Here is a 20,466-nt window from a genome sequence, read left to right as displayed (position 1 = left end):
ATTTAGAATTACACATTTCAAAAGACCCAGGTTATCTGAACTTGATTTATGAGCTGGGCAGTCAACAGGTGTTCTAGAGATGCCAGCCCTCATGATATAAAGTCTTCAAGGAGTAGGTATAGAACTGGACCACTACTCTAAGTGAAGTCTATTTTTAGGGATATAGACTAGTATTGAATGTCAGTGACAGCTTCCCACTACCTTATCTAGAATCCCTCTTTGATCTAAACAGTTTTAATATTATTTACCTATAATTTTACTAATCTATATATTCTGGATTGGGAGCATCTCAAGGAAAAAGACATTCATTTTCTATGTTTTCAACATTAATGTAATTCAAATACGAGTTCTCCTTGGCTTGTCTCATATTTGCATACTAATATGGAGCCTAGTACATACTCATAGGGGCTTACTAAGTGCAGAATGGATGGCATGTCTATATATTCATTTAAATAGGCCCCACCCCATACATGCTTCTATCTAAAAACAATGGTTTGGTCTCTAGATTTCTTTAGGGGAAGAAAATGATTTATTGAGAAACAATGATTCTTAGTCATAAGGAAGGATGCCTGTACATCGTGCAATCTCATTTTTAATGAACGTCAGTAAAAAGGGATTTTTAAAAAAATGTAATAAAACCAGGCTTATTTTCAGTCATTTTGAAGGACCATATTCCTTTGGAAAGTCCATTGCTTTCTAGAATAGAAACAAGATGAAGGATCCCTGTGATCAGGTGATTGGCCATTAAGGCCTAGGAAGGAAGGTGACTTATTTGACCTGTCCTTTGAACTTACCAGTGAGTTAAACTTCCAGAAATTTTTCTTTGTGACAGGATGGTTGGTCCAATTGATTTATATCCAAGTTGGTTTCTTATTTTCTATTCTGGTGGCCACGTTTCTACTTGGGGGAAGTGGTGGTTGATGTTATGAATGGTCAATCAATTAGAAATGCTGGCTCCTGCCCATGAGGTTTTGTTGATGAAAACTCATTTTGATTCACTCTGAGGCAGTTTTATATTTCACTCATCATTATGTTCCACCTGACAATACAAATCTTGTAACTGCTAGGAAGGTGGAATTTAATTAGCTGCTCTTCAAAATCATGCACCGCTGCTTCCATAAAACTACACTCGGGGCATCTGTTAGGGAGTTGACACAATGACATAAAAGTCTACACAGTCTGAGAATGGCTCATATCTCTTTCTTGGAGAGAGACACAGGGGCCACTAACCTCTCTGGACTGAATGCATCCAACTTGGCAAATTAAGGCAGCAGTAAGAGAGCCAAATACACAAAATGGTGTATGTTATGAGGTTGTCCCCGATTCTTCATTGCTGAGTTGTGCATAGAATTATCTTAGGATGGCCTATCTCTTTGTTCATCTGGATGTCCCTACATCAAGATAATTAGTTGGAAAGAAGATATCCTTGTACTCTTGGAGGCTCATTTTAATGCATACAGGGACGTGTGGCAGGCATAAAGTTAAATATTCAGGAAAGAGCTTTGCTTGGAAAGCTGCAATGAATGGGTGATATTGCTCCTAGTGTAAATAATGGAATCTGTTCAAAGCACACTGCTTGAAGCCTTAAATGATCTCTTACCCAGTAAATACTAAAAACAAGTGACCTATTTGATCATCTATCCATTGATTCCTTGTACTTTTCTTTAGGCTTTTTCTTTGTGGCACTGGACAAAGCCTCTTAAGTAGGTCTAGAAATGCACCATGTTCCTGCATTCTACCATGAAGAATAGAATAAGTGTTTTCTTTGACAAGAGAAATACTATCACACTGGCTCAGTTCCACAGTCCATTCAGGCTTCTAATTTGTCTGATGAACCCAACGATGCTGCTGTCCTTTTTAATGCCCATCTTGGATTTAGGATCATTTCATTAAAAAATCCCAAATATTCCTAGGAAATGTCATAATTGCAGAAAATATGTTATTTTGAAGCTACTTATTAATTCAGTGTATAATTTTGGAGGGTACCAAGTTTCATTTACCAGGTACAGTGCAGCATAGAACCAAAGATTTATTTGCACTAAATTTATTTTTTTCTAACTTCACAGCAGACCTTTCTATTGGTAGAATTATAGACTTGTGTGACTATCCACACATATCTTTTCCGCACAGCCTGAGATGCTGTTTCTTAGTCCATCCTCCTTTGGGACTGAGGACTTCCTTTTTGTGTCTTTCTAATGCCTGTCCTCCCCAGAAAGAAATTGTCCTTACCATTTTCAGAGCTCTCTCAATATCAATTCCTTGACTCCAGGGCACAGCAGGATTTGCTAAGCAGTCTCCAGCACTGCCTCTGCGGGATACATCTACTCGCTGCCTCCTCAGGTATCGGAAGGCTTCTGCTATGACCAGTATTGCGTCGTGTGTCAGTGCAGATGTATACTAAAATACATGCATGAAAAACAAGATAGCATGACAAATGACATCCTAGAAACTTGCCTTGTTCCTTGTGTTTTTCATTCACTTTCACCTTTTGCCCTACAATGATATCATCCTAATTATTCAAGTTCAAAATTCTCTGTGGGCAAGCCTGACTTTGATGCATTCAACAATGATGCCTCTTACCCCATGTGTGCACATGTTAGGGTTATTAAGATCAAATGGCTCAAGGGAGTCTCTTTCTTGCTCTCAATACTGTTTCATATTGAGTGAGTGAGTATAAAAGGCTGGATATTTTATAAGAGAAGAAATGCATGTGATGTTAAAGGACGGCATGTATAGATTAGAGAGGAAATAGCATATCCTAAAGCAAGGCTGAGTTATTGCTGTTTGTAATAGAAAATTCAGATCTGCTGTTTACTTAGGGGAAAATGGAAATAGCTAAGTTAGACAGCTTGAAATTAATTTGGAAGGAAACATTAATCATTTCTGTCTGGACCATGTTTGAAGCAAGCTAGGACCTCTGGCCAGCAATAAATCAGTTTTTGTTTCCCAGGGGGTAGCAAAAACCAAAGATGCTTTTCAAGTGTCGAAAATTACAATTGTTATTGAGTTTTAAATCTGATAACGTTGACAATTTGTAGGCAATGCTTCCTGATGCTACCTCTTTCAGGCGAGAACACTTTACTTTCTGTTCCTTGTATACAGTGACATGTTCTACTAGGGATGCTGCTAGTCACTTAACACAAGGGATTTGATTATCTGCAGTTGGAAATGGTGGATGCTTTTCCATTAAATGAATCAACAAAGCATGATTAAAATAAGTTGGCCTCTGTTTTGCAAGGGTGATGAATACTTGTAGAATATGGAATCTTATTGACTTTTTAAAGTGTAGCAAAATGTCCTAAGGGGAGTTCTCACTATATAAAAGTCTGTCCAAATACAATTGAGAGTGAATACATTGTTGTCTTTACAACTATCAATTTACTTTTCTCTTGTTACTTTCCTTTCAGAAGCAGCTCATCAAGTATGACTATAACGAGAGCATATTTTTTTTTATGAAGAAAAATCTTTGTGTTTGCCCATCCTAGCACTACCTAAAGCCAACAGAATGGTGCTTTTCCTCCCAACCAACTGCATACATTGTCACTAGTCTTAATGCAATTCTTCTAAAGCTATATTAAAAGAAATGTTTAATTTTGTACTTTATTCAATTTTTGTACTCATGCATGAGATTGTCCAGTCAATCTAAAATAAATAATGAAAAGAATTATTTATGAAATATGAATTAAACAGCATCTAGATTTTAACTTCTAAATGATCTTTCCAACTCTATATATCCTATATCAAGTATTAAAGTAGGATCTTTGATTGATTTAATACAAGGTTCAATACTTTCTTAAACCATTTGTAGGGTTTTACTTATAAGACTAAGCATTTTTTAATAGTAAATACTAGCATGTTGCATGCACACATTCATTATTAATGAGTACCTGAGATGGTTTTCATTATCTTTTCTAGAAGTTATATATCTTTAGAGCAAGGATAATCTATACTGCAATAATTCTCTTTATACCTTTTATCTTTGTTCATTTTTTTTGGGGGGGGAGTAAAGGGTTTATTCAGCTTATTCTTCCACATTGCTGTTCATCACCAAAGGAAGTCAGGACTGGAACTCAAGCAGGTCAGGAAGCGGGAGCTGATGCAGAGGCCACGGAGGGATGTTCTTTACTGGCTTGCTTCCTTTGTTCATTTTTTTGTGTCTAACATTGTGTTTATAAAATTGTTGAGAACACTTAAAATAATGAATAAATGTATCTTTGTCTTCTAAAGTTGCTAAATCAAAACACCACAAAGCAACGTGGCTAGGCAGTTTCATGGAAATATAAACTTTTGTAAGCTCGCCTAACTATAGCATGAGAAATCATCAGTTTAGTACATTAAATAATATTTGATTATAAAGGATTCCTAATTGGGAATGTGACCATATTCACCAAGACAAATTAGGACACTTGGTCTGACCAAGGGGCAGGATGATTTAAGATGGAAATGCCCTAGAAAGCTCTGGCACATATAATCTGCATTATAGTCATATGGTTAGCTTCTAACTAGTGAGTGGCTCTTTTGAATTATGAAATTATGTTTAGTTCACAAGTTTTCCTAGAGCATTTCAACTGTTTAAAAACTTTACTTGTATCTAGTTGTATCAGATCTTTACAGGTTCTGATGTGACCTGTTCAGGGTAGTAGAGAATACATCTCTTTCATCTATCTTCCCTAGTGTTCTCTACCCTATTATTGTTAGGAAGAAAGGAGAGCTGGGAAGTATGAGAAAGAAGACCTTCCTCAGTTTCCTTTTTTAAGGGGAAAGGTTTTAACATACTTGACTCTTCTTACATCACAGTCTTTGTAAGAATTTTTACTACAGCAGCAAAAATTGGTGTGCTGAGGTAATGGGATTATCTATCTATCTATCTATTTATCTCTCTATATCTATGTATATATATTAAGAAACCTTTGTATAGCACAAATAATTTCCACTATTTTATCTTTTTTAAAATCGTGAGTAAATAATATGTTTTCTAACCATAGGGGAACACATATGAAAATATGCACTCTAAATATGACTTTCTGCTTTTAATATTCTTATCTTGATTTTGGGGAAAATGAGCAACTTAGGAAATCGAATTATTTTTAAAGACACTTTTGTAGGCAGGTAACTATTTCTGTTCAATATTTCCGTACATATAGGTAATACATATTCTATATAAGAGATTAATTCACTTGGGTATTCTGAGATTCATGGAACTTATTATCATGGGGCAATCACATAAATAATGTAAAATCCAATTTACTGTTTTAGACTATCAATCTTTACCTATTCTTACTGCCTCTACTTTTTGCCTGATTCAGGTTCTTGTAATAGTGTAAATTACTATGAGAATATTAGAAATGAGATTCATTTAAACATTAAACTAATTTATTTTCAAACACTAGATTTTTTTTTTACAAGATCTATTCTCTATAGTTCGTTTGGGGGCTAGGTTATACTATAGAGTCAGTTACAGCTGATTTTTTTTTTAAGTTGTTGAATCACATCTGAGGGAAGAGCACTTGATCACAGGATGGATGTAAGTATATAAAGGCCATATTGAAAAGTGTTGGAAAGCTGGCCTTCATTGTCTGTGTATATTGGAGCATTACCTTTAGTGGTGCATTCTTGGCTTCAGGGAATTCCCTTTCATCCAGTCTCACCCAGCGCTGTATGAATTGCTGGACCATTGGGTTTTCATTGTTGACAATCTGGAAGCCTGTAATGTTGGCTCCCCCATGCATGACTCTTTCCAGTACAATGTCAGTAAAACCCTGGAAAAACAGTGAAAAAGATCATGACTATGAGAGACATACGTTTCTGGTACATTTATCTGTTGGAGAGTAAGGATGAAATGAAAGATTCCTTCCCTAGGATTATTTATTCGCAATGAAGAAGACCTTGGATATGAAAACAATTCTTAGGCCACCATGTGTTTGAAAGTACAAACAAAATGGAGAAACGGTGCATGCTTCCATTTTTCTGTCTGTGACCAATGCATGTTTTGCCTTTAAGCAAATATTTGGTTTCATTTACCTGTATTTTCTTCAGTCTCCCTACAGAGACTTCAAATGTAACACTATGTGACTAGAGAATGTTGAAGATGTTTGGCCATAAGAAGTGCTATAGAAAATCTTTTCTTCACCTTAACATGCTGAGCAGAGCAAAGTGTTTCAGATTCTTGTGATGAGTATTTAGACATTTGTGATTCACAGAAATACCAGTGAGTGAAGCTGACAGCTTGCCTGTATATGATGGCATAAACCCCAGGGTGCGTCTCACATGAATCCATAAATGAGTCTTGACATCTGTATAGCATCTGCCATTTGCTCCTTCACTTGCTCTGGTTACCATCTGGTGGCTCTGTCACCCAAGTACTTCCAAGTGCTCTCCCCAGGGTTCACACCTAAGCCTTTTCCACACGGGCACTGCCAACTCCCTTGGGTATTACTGTCTTCTGGGATCCCCTGCCCAGGAATTGCTTCTACTTCTGTTGGATATTGGTCTCATGTGCTTTGTTGCACATGTGCCAGAATCCTTAATAAATGGATGGCAGCTTTCTATATCAATGGGAGGCAAGGTGGGAGAAATCTCAGAGGAGTTAGGGGAGAGAAAACCATAATCAGAATATATCATATGAAAAACCCCCTATTTTCAGTAAACGAAAAAAAAAAAAAAACCTGCTTAGAGACAGCAGACTTTTGTGGCAGCAAGAAGGAAGAAGACACTAGCATCTGGGAATTTCCTTTATTTTTCAAATACAGGAGTTGGCTAGTTCTGAGTTTTCCTCCAACATAGCTGCTACCAAAATTCAGATGTATAGTCTGTGTGCCTTATTGTTCTTGTGTTTAAAAAGAAAACAAGAGACAGACATTAGAAAAGAAAATAGATTTATTTACCATTTGGGAAAATTGCAAGGAGAAAAAACTTGCACAATGTATCTGTGGCAATTTTACTAGATATAAAAAATCAAGAGACAAAAATTGGAAAAGAGATTGATTTTTCTGAGATAAAAAGTAAAGGTTATGAATTTAAGAGGAAGGTGAAGGAGAAAAGGGGGAGAGGGAAGGAGAAGAAGTAATGTACATGCAGTAGGTAATTATGTATCAAACTCTGCTGGGATTAGGCATTTCAGATTTAAATAGAAAAACAAAAGGAAACTGGAAGGAACTTCTCTCTTGTTTAGATCATTGTCAGGATTGTGTGTGTGTGCATGTGTGTGTGTTCAGATGTTTGTGTTTGTGTGTATGAATTCATGTAGCATATGTATGCACACCAGTGTTCTGTGTTGAATGCTTTCCTAAATTATTCTCAATTTTTCTCTTGAGGCAAAAATCTTTTGATAAAACTGGAGCTCATTGACTTGACAATGTTGGCTAGCCAGTGAGTTTCAGGGTTCTCCTGTCTCTTCCTGCTTCCCTTCCCCCACACCTGAATTGCAGGCACTCACCACCATGCCTACCTTCTCTCCATGAGTTTTAGGGACCCAAATTCAGGACCATGTCTAGAACATTTTTAACTGAGCCATTTTCTGGCCTAGTATAACCTCTAACACTTTAGTGTAAGAAAATGCAGTGAAAACCCTTATAGTTGATATTCATATTTTACTATTGTGCTCTCTGGTTCATTCAATTTTTGGAATATATTTAAAAAAATAAGTGGAAGTAGGTGCAGATATTAGTATACTTTAACCCCCAAGGTTTAACCCCAATGTCAATACCTATAATTTCCTGTTTAAATAGTATTTTCTCCCATCCTTTTTGTATTTGTGATATAAGTATGTATTCATGTGGGCATGTACATGTGTACATACAAGTAAATGTACATACATGTGTGCATGTTATCTTTCCAGGCTTTTTTCTTTTCTTTTTGAGGGAAAATTTATATCTAATGAAACGGACAAAATTTAAAAGTATACTTGATGTGTTTTGATAAATGCACATGCCTATCTTATCCATATTCTTATAAGTTCTTTTATTTTATTTTTTCACTTTCAGAACATCTTCCTTGATGGGAGATAATCACTAAAAAGCACGCGTATATTTTTTAAGTGAATATTATTAATATTCATTAATATTCATAAACTCAGCCACAAATGTATCCAGTCTTCAGAAGTGCCCCATGTGTTCTTCTCCAATCACCAACCCCAACTTTACATTCTTAATTTTGGAGCTCTTTAAAATTAATCAGAAAATGGTCTTAGAAAAGATTTTAGTGAGACACTTTTTCAGTAATTAGTTAGAACCCCTATCATCTTCCTTTCATTGTGAGATATGAATTTAAGGAGATTGGACAAGGAGCCAATTAGTTGGGTTTGCATACTGAGAATCACTCCTCCTTTCTAATAACCACAAGGCATTTTAAAGTTAATATTAACTTGTTGTGATGAGTTTTCTCCTTAAAGGATCCCTTTATGAGAGATACTAAGACAATATATTCTCCAATTTGCTAACCCCCACACTAAAATCACCAGAGAAGCAAGCTTGTGTATAAATCTAGCAGATAGTGGAGGCTATCATTGCTATGAAAGTCTATTAACTCACTCTCCACTTCCAAAAGAAAGAAAAATATTAAACAGAGAATATGGGTTTAATTAATAGCTTCCATTTTACCAAGTGAAAACACTGGGCAGTAACAGATACTGCACAAGATAGCTGCCATGGGTAAAGGGTACAGTTTTAGATATCTTCCTTAGGTGGGTGAACGAGTGTTCACAGTGGTCAAATTGGGGTAAGGCTTTAAAAATCTCTCAAAAGATGCATCAAGCAAATGATCATTAAACACACGGGTGACAAAATGGTTCAATAAAATGGTAGCTGGTCAGTGGCAGAAGACAGCCAAGAAATGTTTGGGTGACTTCGCTCTGCCTTCTCAATTTGTTGCACTTTAAAAGAACTGTTCTGTTTCTAAAATGAGTCACTACAGTTTATTGTTGTGTACAGCTAGAATTGACAAAGTTGTAAATTGAGGAGGCCTCAAACTACCCAGAGTTAGTGAAATAACTATTACAAGAAAGCTGACTAGCAGACATAAACACAGTAGTCTATAAACAGAGAATGGTAACACTAGGAGTAATGAATACAGACTAAAAGGCAAGCACTGCTAGACTCCTACCTCATATTTTCAGGCACTATGTTCTGTCATCATTTGTAGTTAGATTATTGTGTGTGTCACTGGGTTGAACACACACAACCCTTCCTAGTGTTTTATAGTCTTAAAATTCATTGTAAAGACACTAAACAGAACAGGATAATCATAGACACATAGAACATACAAAAAAAAGGAGAATCAAATGATGGTGGCAGGGAGGGTTGTGATAAGATAATTAAGTTGGAAGAAGGAAGTTGTCTGGCAACTAGCTCACTTTATCCACCTATTTTATTAAGACATTGGGCATTGTAATTATTTATATAACTCTTCAAAATTCACTCCTTGCTTCACTACACAGAGACCTTGAAGTTGATTTTGACACCAAGTCTATCTAAAGACTGTGTATAAGCATAGCACAATAAAAGAGACCTTCAGTACTTTGACCAATAAAGACAAATGATGAAAGACACTTAAAATACTAAGTTTTGGGGTACATATTCCCAATAGGTCAAGGGGATGACTGAGTCCTGGTCCATATTCATCTATTTTCTCACTCTTGTAAGGAGTTTAACGAACCACAGTTCTTACCAAATTTACCTCTAAGCATTGCCATAAAATGGTACTAATTTGAGAAAAATGAGGCCGTATATATCTAAAATTTTCACAAATGCAAAAATCAACATTGCTTACTTAGAGGAAAATCAAGAGAGTAACATCAGTAGTGGAACATGGGGAACTTAGAGAGAGGTGCAGGACTCAGCTAGATCTTGGACTAACATCATTCAGATTCAACTTGGCAATGTGGTCACTGTTTTTCTTTTCAAACTGCTGTCTTATATTATGAGACATTATCATTTTTGATAATTGAACCAAGCCCGACTTTGCCACATGTTTACCTATAATGTTGACAGAGGAGAGATGACTAAGAATCACTTACCAATAATGGGAAGGCAAGATGGAGGAAAAGGAGGACCCCAGTTTTCTTAGGGTTTAGGATCTCAGCTAAAGGCAATTGATGTCTGGCTCCTGAAACTCTTTGAATAACATTCAAAACATTCAGGAAAAATATCAATTTTTGTACTATTTGATAAAATAATTTCATTCTATAAAATGCTCACTGCCACTGGGTATAAGGTGTGAATTTGGGGCTGGAGAGATGACTCAGCAGTTAAGAGCACGGACTGCTCTTCCAGAGGTCCTGAGTTCAACCCCAGAAACCACATGGTGACTCACAACCATCTGTAATGTGATCTGATGCCCTCTTCTGGTGGGTCTGAAGACAGCTACAGTGTATTCACAAAAACTAATAAATAAATCTTAAAAAAAAAAAAAGATTGATACTATTGGTGCTAATCTTTAAAAGCAATATAAAGACAGTTATATCAGACTGGAATCCAAGACAGCACCCACAGTGAGTAGGACAAGAGTAGGACAATAGAAGAGTTTTAAAGGGAGGACACAGTGGCAGGATGAGGGAAGTTAGGAGGAAGTCTGATGTAGAGACAGGAACTGAATGGTAATAACTTAAAATTTCCTGTTATTTCATAATTTAAAGGAATTTCACTTGCCCAGAATGCTTACTAAAGTTTACTGCTTGAGTTTGTCTGTCTGATCACATAGCAAAAGGTGAGTATATCAAAAGGGAGTCGCTTCTAAATCTCTGGAGAGATATTAATTTCATAGAGATGATAACAATTACCATGTGAGAAAAGAAGTAAATAAAAAATGGTATATATCGTTGTAAAAAAAGGAACTTATAACTGATATCTGAAACACAAAGTGGTCTGGTTTTATGGCTTACCTGTTTACATTCTAACACGTACTCAAATATGTTTTTATATTACATACTGCTAGATTGAACTGCTGACATTTGCAATTAAAATCCCACATAACAAAGAGACTTCATTGTCTGAAGAAATTTAACAAAGAAATCATTATTAAAGAGGTGACCCAAAATTATCTACACAGGAAGAGACTGACTCAACAGAACAATGGAACGATAAGACAGGTTTTCTTTCTACCATGATTTAAACTACTGTGCTTCTGATCATATCGTGTGTGTGTGTGTGTGTGTGTGTGTGTGTGTATACAGTCTACAGATACAGAAAATAGACTAGATTATTTGGATAATTCATACATAGGCATTAATATAAGGAGCTATTAGAAGAGAAGGAAGTTGTACTTGTGGCAAGGGGAGAATATCAGAGATTAATATTTTTATTAATGGGAGGTATAAAAAGGCTTCAGTTTTCCTTTGCATCTTGTCACAACATGGTCAGGTATTTTGAGTATCTATAGATTTAACTAAGGTTCATTTCTTGTGCTGACAAGAATATTTGGCTAAAACTTACTGAGACCAGTGCATTCTCTCTAAAAGAAAAATATATCAGAAACATTCACTGGTTCCATGGAGGTAGAAATGAAAATGAAAATGGGAAGCTCTTGAATAGAGCAGAGAGGTCAGAGAACAGCAGTGTGGAGGAGATGAATACTGCCTGATTCGAGGTTCATCTCTTCTCACTGGACATGGTTCAAAGCCTTTAAAAAAATCATACTCGTTATATATTACTTCAGATCATTTAACTTTTCCACAAACTCTGGCTAATTTTCAGTTCTTGAGATGACCACCTGTAGACCCAGAACTGGGAGGGACTATGTGCTGAGTTGACTGAAAAGACCATAAATCAAATTATACAAGAGAAACATCCACAGGACACCTGGAAGGTGAAATATGGAAATAGTTGTGTGAAGGTTATTGGTAGAGACAGAGTGTCATGCTGTAACTGCTTCATAGGTAACGATAGGACTGGGACAATTACTGCTGGGCTCTCTGTTTCTCTTTTAACATGTCCTAAAGCTATTTTATATTGTGAGTTACTTTACCATCAGCAGCTAGACTTTATGCGTGGCATGCACAAACACAACCCACAGGCACAGAAAACTGAGATTATACAGGCAATTTTAGCAAAGAGGTCACCAATATACATTCAAAATATAATAGGAATTTTTTTAAGGGCAAGGTTTGTTCTAAGGTGTAGAATAATCGAAGTGGGATCAATTTTTATAACACACTGCAGCTGACCGGATCTCACTGCACTTTTCCTTTTATCAAATCAGTTGGAGCTCCTAATTTACTTGCTCACAAATATTCCCTGGGTTTGATTTCTCCTCATCATCTAAAGAGGTGGGACTGTTTCCCCAGTTCCACTGAAATCTCTACAAATAAAACCATGTAGCAGAAAGGACAACACTAGTGAGAAGCAAATCAGGAAGCACCGATATGTGAAGTTCATGGGTAGAGTGAAGAAGGTGAGAGAGTGGTGCCTGCTGTGAGACAGCACTCGGCAGACTCCAGCTTGCCTTCTAACACTATCCAAATCATGCTGGCATTTCTGTTACACGTTGCTGCATTCAGTAGTGTAGAGTATGTTCAAAGGGGACAACTGGGTGACTACTTAATCGGAGAAGACACTTACAGGTCCTTGGTCCTGCTATCCGTTCTATCATAACTTTTCAAGACATTTCATTATGTAAGCTGGCCACTTAAAAACATTATGTGGGAGTATTGTTCAAGTCTCACTTAAACCTCTGTAAAACGATGACACTGTGGAAATGTCCACTGAGCACCTAAAGTATATAAAGGAAAGATTGGTGATAGAAGTTAGGGCTCATATCTCTGCGGAAGAGTTTGCATGGCTGCAGGTTCCTAGCTTCACTGTGTTTAAGGTAATTCGTTTATTTCAGAGTGTTGTTGGATTTTTCTTTTGGAGTTGCTAACACACCAATCTCAAAGTTTGGATATAAACGTTGTCTTACCTTAGGTTACTATTGCTGAGAAGAGACCATGGCAACTCCTTTAAAGGAAAGCATTTAATTGGGGACTGGCTTACAGTTTCAGAGATTTAGTCCATTATTGTCATGTCAGGGATCATGGGTAGTAGGCAGACATGGTGCTAGAGAATTAACTAAGAGTTACATCTTAATATGCAGGCCAATGGGAATTACTGGGCTTGATATGGGCTTTTGAAACCTCAACACCCAACCAGTGACACATGTTCTCCAAGGCCACACCTCTTAATCCTTTTGAAATAGTGCCACTCCCTGATGACTAGGCTTCCAAATATATGAGCCTATCTGGGCCACTACTATAACTCAAACCACAATAAATGTCAAATGCCTCTAAAACCGTCTGTAGAACTTCTTATATGGTAAAAAGGTAACAGCTGAAATAGGTAAATAAATAAAAGGGGGAAGAGAAATGGGATAAAGAAGGATGCCAGTGAAAGTAGTTGGCTGAGAGTAGAATGTGCCTGATTCTTAGCTCTCCACCCATCTCTATCATTTGAGAATAAGTTTAAATTCTTTCAAAAAGTCCTAGATACAACTATAGTCACAAACCTCATTGCATTTTGCTCACTGTGGCCTGACTTCCTTCAAAGCCTCAACAAAATGCAGATTCAACTGGGCTGACCAACAAAAATTCAGTTCATGTGAAATTATACGAGTGAATGGGCTATCAGTATTCAGATAGTGCTAGGATGCTGAGCAGCTGCAGTGAGCCGTGACTCCAGTCAGCGACTACATTAAGAGTAAACAACCATAACTTTTGATGGGCTATGGAGCCAAGCTATAGTGTTGGGTGAGTTAGATATGTTAAATGCACCACTTGCTCTGAAATGCTTTCTTTGTTGACTGTGATGACTTTGAACTCACAATCAACCTGGCTCTGTCTCCTTGGTACCTACGATTATAGAGTCCTTACCACTGCCCTGGCTTGATCGAGGTGTAGTTTTGATTTACTGTACTTTTGAATTATGAAATCCACCAGATCAAGGAGCACCTGTATACCCAGAAATGGCAATTCTGAGTTACATGGTAGTTTTACTTTTAGAAGTTTTTGAGGAAATTCCCTATCACTTACCAAAATGGCTGAGCTAATTTCCACGTCCATCCATCATATTTAAGAATTATAATTTCTTTACATCTTTACCAACGTTTTTGATTAGCAACACAATGACTAAGAAAGTGCTACATCAATTTTGGCTGTATTTTCTACTAAAATGTGTGCTTTTTTTTCTTTTCTTTTCCTCTTTCTCTAATGATGACATGGGCTGTTGTACATTTGATGACTGCTTATGGACCTTTGTCTTCTTTATTATCCCATCCCCTTCTGTACAATAAGTGCATTTGTATAGTCACTCTGCAATGTCATTGCTAAGTTACTTCAAGGTCCCAAGATCCCTGTTGTACTAAGTGGAATTTCTGTTAAGCCCATTTTATTATTTCATGGGGATTTTAACAATTACAGCTCATGATTAGATACTCAATTACTTTTGTGGGTTTACACTAAACATCCAAATCAGTGCTACTTGCCTAATTGCCACAGTGGTATCTTTTCCTTTGGTTGTGTCGGTGAACTTTGCACAGGGAAGCGATTAGAAGATATGAGGGAAAGCAGAGAGAGATAGATTGGAAGGAATCCTACTGCTGATATACAGGGTAAGTTAAAATGTTTTCTCCTTTTCTAGGTTTTAAATGTCTGCGCATCTGGCTTATTTACCTCTGTGACAATAGCAGTATTCACTGGGAACACGGGCACTGAAGATACTCATTTAGATTTGTAAGCTAGGCTAGATTTTATCAATTGTATTTCACCTAACACTGTTGCTCATATCTGCATTCGGCTATATAAGATGAACCATAACTTTGTGCCTAAGAAGTTTATGCAAAGTACTGTAAACAGTCCTTGGTGAATTCTCGAAGTCCATCATTTATAAAACTGGGGATTGAACAATTGGCATTCAAACACAAACTGCCTCTGATACAATTCTAACTTCAAAAGTTTCGAATGGCTTCGGTATTATGCGCTCTCCATTGATTGACATTTAAGCAGATCATTTTCCTTCAGATAGTGTGGATAACTTAGAAGCTGGAAATAAATGCATTCAAGGTTTACTTTTAGAGCATTTATTTTCAGGATATTACACAGAAATTTCTTGCACATAGAATTGTTCTTACGGCACATTCTGTCCATAGAGGAGACCAAGTACAAAGTAAGTTGGGTGAGTTTTCCTGCGTTGATAATAGATCGTGGGTGAGAAATGGGCAAGTGGCCTGCTAGAGGGGAGATAAAAGCAGTAGACTGTGGATTTGGAAGACTGCCAAGGACAACAATTTATCTTAGCATTTGCATGAAGCTTCCTCTGTCTTTAGTGCTATTTGAATTGTTCATCGGAGCGATGCTTCAACCTAGAAATGCAAAATAATTGTGGTGGGTTCCTAATGAAAGACACAAGTCTTTCTTTTTTCTTTCTGGAAAGCAGATCCTTCCTCCAGATGTGGTGGGGGTGGAGGAAATGGGAAGAGGGAAAGATTACACCATATGAATTAGCACCTGGTTACAGGTTACTTGCATTGTTTACTAGATGGCTTATTCTCTAATCCAATCACCAAATATTCTCTGAAATCTAAGTGGATAGAACTGTGAGCCATATCGTACCTGGCCACCACCCTAATGACACTTCAGTCTATTTGGAGCTATTTGTAAGGATTAAAAAAAGCAATTGTGACATTATAATTGCTACTGGTGAGGAAATAGCCTCTGATAGCCTTTTGTTTTAACTTAACAGCTTTACTGAGGTATGATTTAGTTTTTGTAAAATTCGTCTGTGGTGAATTCATCTGAGGCATAAATCAGATCATGTCCTTCTCTTACTTGAACGATATCAATTACTTTCTATTGTTCTTTTAACTGGCCTAGTAAAGCCTTGCTCTGGTCTAGATAAAATTACATTTTGACAATGTAGGAAAAGCATGGTGCCCGGAACTTTGACATGTGATGTTCTGTTTAGGTGAATTTTTTCTGATTTATCATGTAAATGGATCTTTCTTACTGTTTAGAGAGCATCCTTTGAAGCCACCCTTTTACAAAGTTTTGCTCTGTCTGCAGTACGTGCAATACAGTACTGATTTCATACATTGTGGCTTTCTTCATTCTTTGTCTGCTTTCAGGCCAGTTACTATAAGTTAGGCAAGACTGTTCTCATCAATATGATTATAAGTTTCTCCAGAACATGATGTCCTGTCTTCTTTGTAGTGAAGTGCATGCAATTTGGGGCATTCAAATGATATAGGAAAGAAAACTTTCCTGGGACTGGTGCCTCAGTAGATAAAAGCACTGGCCACCCAGCCTGATAATCTGAATTCAATCCCTGGAACCCTCATGATAGTAGGAAAGAACCAATTCCTCCACATTGTCATTTGACCTGCATGTGTGTACTACGGAGAGTACTATGTGTGTACCCTACTCCTACACAGCAAAAAGGAAATAAAAATAAAAAGGGATGCTGTATACTTTTAGGGTTCTAATACCCTAGTTGAGTGTGGCTTAGTGCTGGTTCATTGACTCCAGTCAGTCAGATGATAGGAGAGAGGAATCGGAATAATTGCTATCAATATCTGTAGCTGTTACACTTGGCCTATGGCTACTGAACTAAAATATTAAATGCCAAATATAAAATATTAAATATTAGACTTATATTTGATGTGTCTGCCTTTGACTATTTCATTTCATTTATTTTTGTTGCACTTTTATTGGTCTATAAAGGTTTGGGGATAAGTGGGTTCACCTCTATAAGTAGTTAAGAAGCTCTTTTTTTAAACAAAACAAAACAAAACAAAACAAAACTAAATAAAACACCAGACTTGCTGAAGCATTTCATTTTTGACCTAAGAAGAACATGTATAAAACAGAAGTGAAACTCTACGTAATGTTTAATATACATAATGTAGTGCCATTTTCAATCTCTAGTTCTAAGCTGACTAATGCTTGTGACACTCAATAGCATGATAGGGGTTTAGACTTCAGACCAATCCCCAGTCTTCTGTCTCTTGGTATTCTGCTCTATTATATCTCTGTTTTAAGAAGAAACTGAATCCTGAGCTATTAGAGAGGTTCTATATCCAGGGGAAGTGGACTGTGTTTCCTGGCACTTGGGACCAGTGGCAGCTTTTTGCCTCAAGCCCACTTCCCTTGCCTACAAAACTAGGCTCCAACCCAATGACCTCTGTGTTTACATGCCATCTGCTGAGGGCATCACAACACGTGGCTTTGAGCATTTGAATTTTTATATAGAACATTACAATTGGGAGAACAAAGGAAGGGGAAGCAGAGAACAGAACAGGAAGACCTGGAAGGGGAAGGGAGCAGAAGGGACTAGTTGGTATTGATATGCCAACAGCATGACTCAATCTTATCTGCTTTCCCTTGAAACAAAGCAGGTTCTTTTTTGTTTTTGGTTCATTCCAAGATCTGGTAAGCACAGAGGTCAGTTCTTCAAACCTAGTTTACTCCTGGATGTGATTTTGCATACTACTTTATGAGTGATCATTTTTGTCTTAGTAAAATAAAAAAAGGTGTCTCTCCCCATTTCTTCTAATATGCTATGAATGAGGGAGATATAGGGAGAAGAGACAGCAAGAGGGGAATGGGAGGGGGAGCTACAGAAGAATGAAAAACCAAGAGGGAGAGAGCAAGAATGGATTAGGGAGTGGACATAGTGGGATGCAATATGTGTCTTTAGATGCATTTCACTTTTGGACAGCTTTAAAGTGCAGAATCACAAAGTTTTGTTTGTTATTCTTTGAATCACCCTTTCCTTCTAGGCCCTTCAAGGAATTCTGTATGAAGCTGAGGATGACCTTGAATCCCTAATCCTATCCCATTCATCTCTCAAGAGCTCACATTACATGCCTACCATACCATACTCACTATGTTGTCCCTGTTTTTAAAATTGTCTTTGATCACTTCATTCTCGTAATTCTACTGTGTGTGTTTCATATCCTTATATCTCTGCATATGCATGAAGGTCAAAGGGCAATTCTTAGGAGTCTGTTTTCTCTACCATGTGGGTCCTGGGGATGGTACTTAGGTTGTCAGGTTTGCTGGCAATTGCCTCCACCTATTGAGCTATCCCACCGGTCCCTCTTTGCACAAACTCTTCTGTGACCTTTTCAGAGCTGACCTGTCTTGCTGAGATGCATGGGTGGGCTGAGCAGGAAAAACAAGTCACTTTATAAGCTGATTGTCTACACGACTTTGGGCAAGTTGGGTCTCTTTTCTGAGTCCATTTCCTGATTTTTAAAAAGATTTCAGGAGGTGGTGGTGAGAAGTCTCTACTCCTAGATGTTTTAAGATGCTTAAAGAAGTCCCAAGAAAATAGCGAGCACAGCAGGGGGGGGGAGTCAGAGGTCCATTAACTCTTATCCCCTTTCTCCCTGGTACAATGCTCAGCTTGATTGCCTGTCCTCCACATTCTTTACCACTGACAGCTGACATTACCCCACCTCCACTTTCAGCATCTGTAGCTGCCTCGAACACTGGGGAACTGTCAGGTCTTCTAAGGCAGTGGTTAAACACTATAGCACTGAATACGGTCTGCTATGGCTCCTGTCTTCCCCTGGGCACCTCAAGTGTTTGGATTATTTGGTCTGATTTTTAAGGTATCCTGAACATCTGCTATTGGACCATCTCAACACGGATGTAATTTGCCTTGTATCAACTGCTTGGCTACGTTGAATAGTTCTTTGGATCCTTATCTCTGTTTGGAACTTGGCTAAGGGTACTCACAGTTCTCTCAGCATTTGCCCATCTGGACTGATTTTAATGCTTTAGTCTGCCTTAAAAACAGTAGGCCTCTGGTTTTTGCTCCCCTACCTGTGTGCTTAGCATTCACCCAGTTGCTGTGTTTACACTTTCCTTCCCAGTCGACCTGGATGATATCTAAGGAGGAAGAAGTACAGAACTACAAGTGACGTTGGACTGGTTTAACATTTTAGTCTTAAATATGCCACCTTTTACAGTTTTCTATTTAAATCTGTATCTGAACCAAAATTTACTTAATTTTTTTATATTGACGGTACTTATGAGACTTAAACAGCAATTCTGCCTTGTTCTAAAGAATGTTTGTGAAATCATAGAAGTGATGCAGTAGTTATTTTTTCTAATATGTATTTAATATAAATTCAAACCCAATAAGCTTTAAAAAGGTTCTGCCATGTACTCCTTAAGACTAGCTCATGCAAATAACCTATTCTGGGAAATAGTGATCGGGTCTTTCTTCCCCAGCTTGCAATTGAATAAATAGGTACAGAGATATGTCTAGTCAAAGGAATTCCAAGCATTTAAGCTTGACTCTTAGCTCATAGGTTAGTGCCTTGGTTTGTGTCATGTCACACCACCTCCATGCTTCACATCAATCTACTACTATTGTTGACATATATGAAAAAATTAAATCATGATACAGGATATACTTTGCAATGCAATACAAGAGGTCCTGTTATAGGACCCAGCCATATGGGAAAAAAAGGTGTTGCGTAACTGACAGGTTGCATGCACATACTAGTTACTGCTGGGGACTCAAGCAGACCAAGTAACAGCATTCTTCTAGAAGAGAAAACAATTATGGAACAACCTCTAGCAAGAAAAGATATCAGCAATGGATATGGATATGCATATGGATATGGAATTTGTTGGAGGCTTACTTGCTTAACAGGAATGTCCACTTCTAGCTTGATCATGTCACATCTCTGATTTGTGTTCTTGGTAGAATCTTAGAATCTTTGCTTTTTTTTTTTATCTGAGATTTTTTAGCAAGATGAACTTTTCTGAAGCTTAGTTTTTACTAATAGTGTACACACTGACCTGTTGATGGCCTCTGTTGAAGCATTTATGGAATTGCCTCCTTCTCATTTTAGAACTGCATCTAAGGAGGTTTATGTAAAAGCATACAGGTGTCTTTGACAGATATGTGGAGCTGAGAATCAAAGAGGACACTTAGAAGTATAGGAAGCTCAGTCAGGGTGAGTGTTCTTGAATTTGCATTTGTAGAAGAAAGGAGTTCTTCTGTGCTGTTGTAACACCAAGACTGACTAGAGTTTGTTCCCCCGAGTATATACACATCCTCAGTTTTTACCCAGCTGGCTCATCTTGAAAGGCCAGATGGCTCATCTTGGAAGGAAGCATCTTCTTAGCTCCACTTCCTTTTTTGACCATCCAAATGACTTCTAAATAGTTTTGCTTTACTCTGTATGTGTATGTCATTGCTAGAGGTGTTTGGAGTATTTTTTTGTGCTTTAAATTTTGTGGAGGATAGAGATGATCTGTTTCATTATTATTATCAGCTGAGTAGCAGTTTTTCTATTCACTGCTTTAATAATATAGAGTTCAGGGACTTATGGAAACTGCGTGGCTGAGTTCAAAGGAAAGAAGGTCACTAGAGGAAAAAGTGGCAGCTCAAAGCACAATGAATGAGTTCATGTTTTCATGACTCACACTGACATGATACTACACATTACTTTCTTTTAGAAGGAACAGATTTTGCTTGTTCTTGT

At 37.4% G+C, this 20,466-nt stretch overlaps 1 protein-coding gene across 3 annotated transcripts in view; it reads right to left on the bottom strand.

Annotated features, from left to right (window-relative positions):
* The window catches only part of Gria3 (glutamate ionotropic receptor AMPA type subunit 3), a 264,405-nt gene that overhangs the window by 79,609 nt on the left and 164,330 nt on the right, over nucleotides 1-20,466 (bottom strand). For all 3 annotated transcript variants that reach the window (XM_029473262.1, XM_021152663.2, XM_021152661.2), the window contains 2 exons: nucleotides 5,598-5,759; nucleotides 2,230-2,397 (listed from right to left, as the gene is read on the bottom strand). In XM_029473262.1, the coding sequence (XP_029329122.1) occupies nucleotides 2,230-2,397; nucleotides 5,598-5,759 (330 nt within the window). The remainder of the gene's footprint in view (nucleotides 1-2,229; nucleotides 2,398-5,597; nucleotides 5,760-20,466) is intronic.

The sequence above is a fragment of the Mus caroli genome, chromosome X (assembly GCF_900094665.2).
Source record: "Mus caroli chromosome X, CAROLI_EIJ_v1.1, whole genome shotgun sequence".
NCBI classification, from domain to species: domain Eukaryota; kingdom Metazoa; phylum Chordata; class Mammalia; order Rodentia; family Muridae; genus Mus; species Mus caroli.
Note: the sequence above shows the minus strand (reverse complement) of the source record. Positions and strands in the feature narration are given on the sequence as shown.